This window comes from Gorilla gorilla, chromosome 14 (genome assembly GCF_029281585.2).
Source record: "Gorilla gorilla gorilla isolate KB3781 chromosome 14, NHGRI_mGorGor1-v2.1_pri, whole genome shotgun sequence".
In the NCBI taxonomy this organism is placed as follows: Eukaryota; Metazoa; Chordata; class Mammalia; order Primates; family Hominidae; genus Gorilla; species Gorilla gorilla.
Window position 1 is genome coordinate 25,373,882 of NC_073238.2, and position 11,043 is coordinate 25,384,924.

Genomic DNA, 11,043 nt, shown 5'->3' on the forward strand with positions numbered 1-11,043 from the left:
TGAAAATTTAAAATACAGATCCGATAAAAAATTCCTCTGCCTGTTTTATCAAATGTGTTTAGATTGGAAATAAATGGGGAGTTTGTTTCATAGCTCCCCTGGGTTGGAGGTAAAAAGTTTCTATTCCTTAGGAAATGGAATAAAATAAATTGGTTAAAAGAAGTTTTGAGATTCATTCGTCCATAGCATTCTAAAATAGGAATTAGCTTAGAAAGGTCATCAATGAACAAAATTATCTGAGTTTGGTGGAGATAAAAAAGCAAGACTGAAAGTTATATTTTTTTTCAAGCAATGTTTGAATGGACAAAGTACAGAAGGAGAAAAGTGGTTGCATTTCTATGCATTGAAAATGCTTATTTGGTTTTCTTTTAAGCTTGTTGTTTCAAATGGCCCACTTAAATTTACTGACTCTATACCAAATAAATTAATCTCACTTTTCACACTGCTATCCCTCTAGTTTCTTGCCTCAATTTATTCCAGAATGACATTCTACATTTATTCAATAAGTACTCAGAGGGATGTGTTATGTGCATGGCATTCAACTAACCATTAGTTGGACAAGACAAACTAAGTAAAGGATATCTTTCCTGCCTTCTTAAAGTTTGCAGTTTAATTATCTTGATTTTGAGCCTCATTCTCTTACATTTTCACTAATTTTCCATATTTTTTCTAAGTCTCTGAAAAGTTTTGATAGTGAATTCCATCACTTTTATATTAGCTAAGCTCTCATTGGCTTTCTAACTCAATTTATCACATGGATACTGACTTTCAACCATGTTTTCTTTTTTTCTTTTTTTTTTTTTCCTTTTGAGATGAGTTTTGCTCTTGTTGCCCAGGCTGGAGTGCAATGGCGTGATCTCGGCTCACTGCAACCTCTGCCTCCAGGGTTCAAGCGATTCTTCTTACTCAGCCTCCCAAATAGCTGGGATTATAGGTGTGCACTACCATGCCCAGCTAATTTTGTATTTTTAGTAGATACCACGTTTCTCCATGTTGGTCAGGCTGGTATTGAACTCCTGATCTCGTAGTCCCCCTGCCTCGGCCTCTCAAAGTGCTAGGATTACAGATGAGAGACACCATGCCTGGCCTCAACCATGTTTTCAGTTCTGAAAACAACTAAGAAGTATATGACCGTTCTTACCTTCAAATAAATACAATTTTAGTCTAAATGATAAAAGGACTCTATATAGGCAAATTCATCATAAGTTAGGAAGTACAAGTGGAATGAAAAGTTGAAAAAAATGGCATAGTACATGAGTATGAAAGGATACAGAATTAAAACCCATCTAGAAGATTCAGTACAATATATGGCTTCCTTTTTATCCAAATAATTTTAGAAACTTTTCCTCCAACTTCCACACTTCTATGGCATTCAATTCCCATCTTTATTTTATTTCATCTTATATTTTGTTTTACATTCTGTCTTTACTTTGTCTTCTTGTTGAAGTAATTATTTCCTAGAAACATAGATCTTCATAAGGTTTATTACTGATTTAACATCTAAAGTTATCATATAATATGAGCTAGATTATGTTATCTAGCAATTTATCAATTGCAAAAATTTCACCCAATTGTAATTTAGAAAAAGTGTCAAACCCCCAATAAGTTGCAAGAATAACAAAACTAATATTCAAATACATGCAACTCAATCCATAATCCGTTTGTGTGTGTGTGTAAAGTTTTTTTTTTTTTTTTTTTGAGTCTGAGTTTCGCTCTTGTTGCCCAGGCTGGAGTGCAATGGTGCAATCTTGGCTCACTGTAACCTCCGCCTCCCAGGTTCAAGTGATTCTTCTGCCTCAGCCTCCCAAGTAGCTGAGATGACAAGCATGCGCCACCACACCCAGCTAATTTTGTATTTTTAGTAGAGACTGGGTTTCTCCACATTGGTCAGGCTGGTCTTGAACTCCCGACCTCAGGTGATCTGCCCGCCTCAGCCTCCCAAAGTGCTGGGATTACAGGTGTGAGCCACCGCCCCAGCTAAATTTTTTAACTTATTCAAAAATCAGTTGTATACATCACTATAATTCACAGGGATAAGCAAATTATTTCTATAAAGAGCAATATAACAAATATTTTAGGAGTGTGTGTCTGTGTGTGTGTAAACTTTTGAGCTTATTCAAAAAGTAGTTGCAAACATTATAAGTCACAGTGTCAGCAAAGTATTTCTATAAAGGGTAAGACAGTAAATATTTTAGGCTTTGGGAACATTGTAGAAGTCTCTGTTACAACTGCTAAACCCTGTTGTAACAAGAAAGTAGACAATATGCAAACAAATGGCTGTGGCTACAATATTATCAACTTTATTCATAGACACAAATGTTAAATTTTGTTAATTTTGTGTTACGAACTATTATTCTTCTGTTGATATTTTTGTATTATTCAAAAAATATAAAAACATTCTTAGCTGCAGGTTGTACAAAAACAGGCAATAGGACAGGTTCAGTGTATCGGCTGAAGTCTGCTAAACCCTGTGGTTCAACTATAAATATTACAGTATATAGCTGCTAATAGCAAGAGCAATGTCCTATTTATACACAAGAAAATTATCACGGGCGGAAATTATATTAAATACATTTTAATCATGCAAGTTATACAGGAATGTAGTACTTTTGAAAAAATCAAACGATTACCAGTAAATCTATTGTGTGTTGGTTCATCCCCAGAAGGCCATTATTATCAGTGTGGTTTGCATATTTCCAGACATTTTCCAAAGCAATCACATAAGTTTATTTTAAAAATGTATTCTCACATATTTTACTGATAAACCATTTAAAAGTAAATGTGCAAACAATAGTTCTCCAATTCATTCATTCTCTTTAGTAAGAAACATGCTGGAGACAAAGAAGGCAGGTTTTTTGGTAACCATATAACTGGCTAACCTCTTGGCAAACAAACTAAGAAGTTTCCAGGAAGGAATATCTTACCTACAGAATGCTTTTAGAGGAATGTATGTGCTGTGATTTCTTTTCTAGGGTTGTTTATAATAAAACCTAAATCTCTTTGACTCATGGGGCATAGTTTCCTGGACCATCTAAAGACAAAATGAGATACTTTGTGATCTAAATATCTCCTCTGTGTAAGTGAGATGACCGCACATCTTACTCAGAATCATCATCTATTATCCTTGTTCAAAGCATATCTGATGTGCAAGGAAAGGACCCAGGGATTCTCACTGTGCTATCTGACCTTACCTTGCTCCACCTGTACCTCACAATAATTTTTATCCATAAAATTATTAGTTAAGTTTGCATAAGATCTCCGATGCACCTGAGTCTGATTTGATAATCTAATACTTTGTGTATTTTTAACCACAATAATATGTTTTTATTTTTCAATTTAATATGTATTGGAAATCTTAGTGATTCAACACATGTTAATCTTTATCATTTCTTTAACTCTTAGATGTGTCATATTTACTTAGCCATTTCTCTATTGGTGGACATTTAATCTATTTAATGGGCTTTTGACTATTTTTAAAAAGCTGTAATTGACATCCTATTGCATTTTATTGCACATATGTTAGTATTTCATAAGACAGATGATGAGTTAAGGAAAATTGTGCTTATAAGTTATTCACATTGTAAAATTTAATAGATATCAAAAATTTTCATCTAAAGTGGTCTTAAATTATAGATGTCAATTTGATATTATTAAACTTTGAATTATTTTGCTAAACCCATGGATTGAAAGTATAATTTTATGAAATCTTAGGTACCACAGGAAGAAGTATAAATTGATACAACTGATTTGAGAAAAAGTTAGTCTGTGATTAAATAAGTATCCACATATATTTGCTCCTAAAATTCCTTGGATAGTTACATGTTGTAGATAAACTTATGCATATAATTCTGAGAGCATATGTCCAAGTATTTTCATATTGACTTTGCTCCTAAGCACCCAAACTTTAAAATAACACAAATGTATATAAGGAATAAAATAGAAAATTCTCATCTGTATAAACAATCAAATATTATAGAGCAGTGAAAATAAATAAATTACAACTGCTTGCAACAACAGGGCTGTCACTCATAAACATATGTTGAACAAAAGGAGTGTGGCACAAAATAATACAGAAAGAGGATTTCATATCAATTATCAAAGCAGGCCAAAAAACCTAAGGTATGTTGTTCAGAGATGCATACATGCTATACCTTTTTGAAGCACAGCAAAAAAATTATACATAAAACTTAGGGTGAGAGGAGCTGCTTTTAGGAAGGGACACTTGGGGGAGTCTGGGGCGATGATATAGTCTAATTCCTGGCCTAGTTTGGTTTACATGGGTTAGCTTTACAGCCTGAATACATTTAAGCTTTACAGATGTCTTTGATTCATGCTTTTGCGTCTCAAAACAAAAGGTTCTATTGTTTAAGTTTAATTTGTTTTACTTGATTATTGAAAAATTTAATTATTTTTAAAATTTCAATTAAATTAGTTTAAATAAATAATTAAGGTCTTTAGAACTAATCTCTTGATTCTTCCAGTAAGTACCTATTTTTACATTTTCCCACTTTTCTATTGAAATATTTTTATTTTTCTAAATTATTTATAGATTTGCTTTGGTATACATAGTTTACATATTTTCTCATAGTAAAAAATATGTGGTAAAACTATTTTGCTAGAAGTGAAGACTTTAAATTTAAGTTAGCCAAATTAATCAATTTTTTTCAAGGGTATTGATTTTCTAGTCTTGCTTAAAAAAGGCAAAAGGGAGGCATACATTAGGTAAATATATTGAGAATGGGAATTTGAATCAGAAAGAAAAGGCAGCGATCAGTTGGAAATATCTGAATACATATTGCCTAATGGGCATGTCCTCTCTCTGACAAAAAGCCTGATCTGACTGCAAATGAGGCAAATTGTGGCCTGTAGCAGCATGAACCTCCTTCTCCACCAAAGGATTGCTCAGTAATAACAGTCTAGCAGAAACTCACCTTGAAAAAAAAATGTAGACAACATGAAAAAAAGACAGAAAGGAAGAAAATCAACAGTCATTCGGAGAAGTGCCATCACTGTAAGTGCATAGGGTAAGATTTAAAATAACATAAAGCAAATGAAAGATGTATAAAATACAAAAGAAAGACAGCAGAGAGCAATAAAAAGAGTACTTCCAAATAAGTAGAATTAATATTCTCAGGGGAATGCCAGAAGTTACTGCATCCATTAATAAAGAAGAGGAAAGCTAAAAATGAGATCATTGAAGTAATGATGGATATATAATCTCTCAATAAATAATGACGAATTGCATATATAGTAAAAAGAAGGCTGAAATATTTTTAAGCATACGCTTGCATACTAAAATAAATGAGGTCAAATGAACAATACAAATACACTTCTTTTTGGACACTGACTTCTACTTGCACCTGCAGTTCTAGTCCTCTCTTTTCCACTACACTTTCTGATCTTCTTAGTATGAATTCCAACAAGAGGCTTCCTTTTCTTCTGACTGCTGAGTGAATTCAATGAGTTAAAGTGAATGATTTGTATTCTCAGGAAAGCAGAGGGCAAGATCAAGCATTTTTAACACTGACTTCCCACGGGTGATTGGCTTTGTCCCTTAAGCTTAGGTGGTTGCTCTTTTCCTGATGAGTCTACTTTATCCTAAAGTTAGTAAACTTGCTTTGCCACTGGCCCTTTCTAACTAGGGGTGATAAAAATCACTCTAACCAAAGGTTACTGCAGTCTCTTGTGTTCTTTCTCATCCCTTCAACAGCTTTGCAAAGAGTCTCCAAACCCTCTCTGCATTATCCTTATTAAATTGCACTATCAGTTTCTTTATATGACCCCAGCAAATACATGAATCTCCTACTTAGGGAAACTGATAGACTAAGAGTACTTTGTACTTTTCTTTCATGCTCAAAGCTAGAAGGTAAGTATTTTCTAATAATGTGAAGCTGCTGAAATGACAATTTGGGTTAGAGCTGTGCTGTGGACTACAGCTATTTGAAAGTACAGTTTTATTTTTATGACAGGTTGCTCTCTGCTGTCTGGGATATTTACATTTTCCTTTCTTATGGAGAAGGTCAGAGTATGATTGATTCAACATTAAAAATAACTTTAGATTGTTTAAAGTGAGGATGTTCTAAATGATAATATTTGTGAAGTCCTCTATTTTGATATTTTTCACTTAAGATCAGTGATTTAGAAATCAAGTGAAAATCTTGTTACCATTTGAATGAACATACTGATATTAATAAAATGATAAGCATTTTACATGATCATCCAAGTTAGATTTTGACAGAATGCCTAGGGTCTTGGAGTAACCAGCTTTTGGCAATTCCTGGCTCTCTTTTTCATATTCAAATTTGTAAAGAAAGCAGAGAAGAGAAAATGTGTGTAGGTGTCTTCCTCCTGGAAGTAGGCACAAACTGCATGGAAAACCAACCAAAAAATGGTAACAGAAAAATATGATAATAATTTATTTAAAAATAAAATTCTTAGACTTTGTCATAACTAGAAGACTATCTAGAATTGTGAATGAAGTAAGGACCCCAAATAAAGATGCATTTCTAATTCTCATATTTCTGGCCCATGCGGCAAATATTGGGTATGCTAGATGGAAGAAAAGCTGTTCAATATATAACATCCTCTTCCATATCTCAGTTTTGATTCTATTAAAATTAATACAAGGAATGTAGCAGAATAGTGAGAAACAAACACATTTAGTCTGATATAGGGGATGCAGATGAATTTGATTTATATTCATGGCAGTTGAGCTTTCTAATATTGAATTCCAGAGTTAGTGCAGAAGCAAAGAACGTGTGCTTTCCGTGAGTGATTCCTAAATAAAAAGAACAGAGGCATATGTTTTTAACAAGTAATTATGTGGGATTCATAAAATTAATTTTTATATTATCCTCTCCCCTATCAACAAATTGTTAGGGACACCATGTCCATGTTTTAAATGTTTATTAAAATTGTGTTGTATTTTAATCTCAACAGTATCAATATAGATTTAATTCTCAGTCATGTATATCAACTTTTGTGAAAATTAATTTTATTTTCTTTCACTGGCATAAGTTTAATAGTTATTCAAAAAAAAAAAGCTCCTGGATTTTTTATTCACCTGACTTTTTAAATGTTTAAAAGATGACTGTTTCTTACCTTCACGTGATTAGGGGACCTTATGTTAAATTCTTGAGTTATGCTTTCTGCAGACTTTAGGTAGACAGAGTTTCACTGGTGAGGTAAGTTTTTTAAACTGTGAAATGCACAGATCTAAAGTTTACAATTCAATAACTTTGGACAAATACAAAGACCCATATAATCAATACCGATTCAAGCTACAGGCATTTTCCTCACCTCAAAAATTCCTTCATGCCTTTCCACTTAAATCTCATTCACACATCAAATCTTTAATCCATTCTTATTTTCATAACCATGGATTAGTTTTGCCTCTTCTAGAATGTCATATAAATGGAACTTTATGCCATGTAATTTCTTTAAAATTTGTTCAACATAATAAGAATTGATATTCAACTTTTTTATTTTATTCAATATAATATTTTATAGAGGCCCAGACATTTTGTTACACACGTCAATATCTGATTTGTTGTTGTTGTTAATTCTGAGTACTGTAGTGTCCACTGTACGAATATATACAATTCGTGTATCCATTCCTTTATTGAAGGTTGTTTGGGTTGTTTCAAGGTTTAGTTTTAAGAATAAAACTGTTCTAATAAGTTTTGATTAAATCTTTATCGTGGCATCAGTTATTATTTCTTTTGTACACATAACAGAGAAAAAGCTTACTGGGTCTAAGAAAAATATATTTTAAACTTTATAAGAAAATAATTAACTGTTCTCTGGAGTGTTTGCCCCATTTTACACTCTTAAGAAACAAAAAGACTTCCAGTTTCTACATGTCTATAATTTTTGGTATTGTCAGTATTTTAAAATTTCTTTAAATAATTTCTAGTGAATGTGCAATGGCTGTCATTGTCATGTATATTTGCATATTCCTAACGAATAATGAAGTCCAGAGCCTGTTCATTTGACATTGCATATCTTCCTTTGTAAGATATTCAAGACCCGGGGCCGGGGTGCGGCTGTGCAGCTCTCGCCGGAGCTGAGCCCAGCCGACCGTCCGCCGCTGCCAGTGTGCCTCTGCGCCTCCGCGCCATGGCCGGCCTCAACTCCCTGGAGGTGGTGAAACGCAAGATCCAGGCCCTGCAGCAGCAGGCGGACGAGGCGGAAGACCGCGCGCAGGGCCTGCAGCGGGAGCTGGACGGCGAGCGCGAGCGGCGCGAGAAAGCTGAAGGTGATGTGGCCGCCCTCAACCGACGCATCCAGCTCGTTGAGGAGGAGTTGGACAGGGCTCAGGAACGACTGGCCACGGCCCTGCAGAAGCTGGAGGAGGCAGAAAAAGCTGCAGATGAGAGTGAGAGAGGAATGAAGTTGATAGAAAACCGGGCCATGAAGGATGAGGAGAAGATGGAGATTCAGGAGTTGCAGCTTAAAGAGGCCAAGCACATTGCGGAAGAGGCTGACCGCAAGTACGAGGAGGTAGCTCGTAAGCTGGTCATCCTGGAGGGTGAGCTGGAGAGGGCAGAGGTGCGTGCAGAGGTGTCTGAACTAAGATGTGGTGACCTGGAAGAAGAACTCAAGAATGTTACTAACAATCTGAAATCTCTGGAGGCTGCATCTGAAAAGTATTCTGAAAAGGAAGACAAATATGAAGAAGAAATTAAACTTCTGTCTGACAGACTGAAAGAGGCTGAGACCCGTGCTGAATTTGCAGAGAGAACGGTTGCAAAACTGGAAAAGACAATTGATGACCTGGAAGAGAAACTTGCCCAGACTAAAGAAGAGAATGTGGGCTTACATCAGACACTGGATCAGACACTAAAAGAACTTAACTGTGTATAAGCAAAACAGAAGAGTCTTGTTCGAACAGAAACTCTGGAGCTCCGTGGGTCTTTCTCTTCTCTTGCAAGAAGTTCCTTTTGTTATTGCCATCTTCGCTTTGCTGGAAATGTCAAGCAAATTATGGATACATGACCAAATATTTTGTATTGGAGAAGCTTTGAGCACCAGTTAAATCTCATTCCTTCCCTTTTTTTTTTTCAAATGGCACCAGCTTTTTCAGCTCTCTTATTTTTTCCTTAAGTTGCATTTATTCCTAAGGTAGGCAGGGTATTTCCTAGTAAGCATACTTTCTTAAGACAGAGGTCATTTGGTTCCTGGGAGAATAGGCAGCCCCACACTTTGAAGAATACAGACTCCAGTATCTAGTCATGGATATAATTAAAATGCTGAAGACCATAACCTTTTGGGTCAACTGTTGGTCAAACTATAGGAGAGACCAGGGACCATCACATGGGTAGGGATTTTCCATCCAGAGCCAATAAAAGGACTGGTGGGGGCCGGGGGTGGCTATTGTGGGAAATCATAACCCACAGATAGATTAACCTAAGAATCCTGGCCCTTCTCCACTCTCCACCATGCAGGACAAACATCCTCTCAAGCAGTCAACGTAGAATGCTTGGGAAATAGTCATAATTACCCACATATAGTAATTAATAGATAGTAATTAATAGATCCTTGATGTGATGTTCTTTTGCATATTTCCTTCATTCTAAAGTTGTTCCCTGGCCGGGCGCGGTGGCTTTCGCCTGTAATCCCAACACTTTGGGAGGCCAGGACAGATCACTTGAGGTCAGGAGTTCAAGACCAGCCCAGCCAACATGGCAAAACCATGTCTCTACTAAAAATACGAAAATTATGGTGACGCCTGCCTGTAGTCCCAGCTACTTGGGAGGCTGAGGCAGGAGGATCTCTTGAACCCAGGAAGTGGAGACTGCAGTGAGCCAATATCACACCACTGCACTCCAGCCTGGTCGACAGAGTGAGACTCCATCTCAAGAAAAAATAAAAATAAAGTTGTTCTCTGAAGAGCAAATGTCTCATTCCAGTAATGACCCACTGAGCAGGAATATGGTGGAGTTCAGTCCAATTCAGATCAGCCATATCCAAAAGACTACAAGTCATTACTAAGTTGAGAAAAAGAGTTTTTATCTATTAGCAGAAAGGGCCTTTCTGGCAGCAGAGATTAAAAACTGGCCCAACTTCATTTCCATACTTCAGGGAACAGCAAATTGAGGATTTACTTATCTAGGACTTGAATTCCTTCTTTGGGACCAAGTTAATAAAAGACCAAGAAGCTCCTGATTAAACTGGATAATGAAGGATTCTGTAGACCCAGTATCGGCTACACGTATCGGCTTTGTTTGACTTCTCTTTTCTCAGTTAACATCTCAGAGCTGGAACATTCCACATTCCCCAGCAGCGTGTGGGGGCCGACTAAAGTTTACAATTCCGACTAAAAATCACCCTGCTTCTGGCTTATCTGAATTCCTTACCCACCCCACCCCACACCCCACTCCTATTTATTCAGCACCACACTACCTAGGAAATACACTAGCAAATTGTGCAATGGAATAAAATCCACACTTTAGATTCTTGCAACTGTATCATATGTAATAGTATTACTTTTCCTACATTCTGGTCAAATAAATTTTTACATAAACAAACAAAAAAAAAAGATATTCGAGACCCATGCCTATTTGGGGAGAGGCTGTTAGACGTTTTATTACTGAATAGTATTACTTATTAAGATCTTCTAAGTCATTTGTATGTATTAAAAATAATTCCTCCGATTCTGTGTCCTGCCTTTTAATTTTTTTCAATGCTTTCTCTTGATGAGTAGAAAATCTTATTTTGAGGAAGCCCTATTTATATAATTTTTTCCTTTATGGCTACATTTTCTGTTTGTTTTGTCTGAAATATTTTTGCCTCCCTAAAGATGTAATATTTTGCCTCCCTAACATGCAAGATTGTTCTCTTATATGCTTTATAGTATTAGTTTTTATATTTATGCTTCATATTTATGTTTATGAGCATCTCAAATTGGATTCATCACAAATTTGTAAATGATATGGGATAAACATTGACTTTAGGCTAAGCATGATGACTCACATTTGTAACCCCAGTGCATTAGGAGACTGAAGAAGGAGGATTTCTTGAGCCCAGGAGTTCGAGGCTGCA

At 35.7% G+C, this 11,043-nt stretch overlaps 1 protein-coding gene across 1 annotated transcript; it reads left to right on the forward strand.

Moving 5' to 3' along the window:
- Positions 1-8,079: 8,079 nt before the first annotated feature.
- On the forward strand, positions 8,080-10,655 carry LOC129526105 (tropomyosin alpha-4 chain-like). Its single transcript, XM_055359492.2, has one exon. It carries the CDS (start codon positions 8,119-8,121, stop codon positions 8,863-8,865), a length of 747 nt encoding a protein of 248 aa, XP_055215467.1. The 5' UTR covers positions 8,080-8,118; the 3' UTR covers positions 8,866-10,655.
- The last annotated feature ends 388 nt before the right edge of the window (positions 10,656-11,043 follow it).

Coding starts and splice junctions, on each gene's coding strand:
- LOC129526105 (XM_055359492.2), top strand. CDS start 8,119: ATGGCCGGCCTCAACTCCCTGGAGGTGGTGAAACGCAAGATCCAGGCC.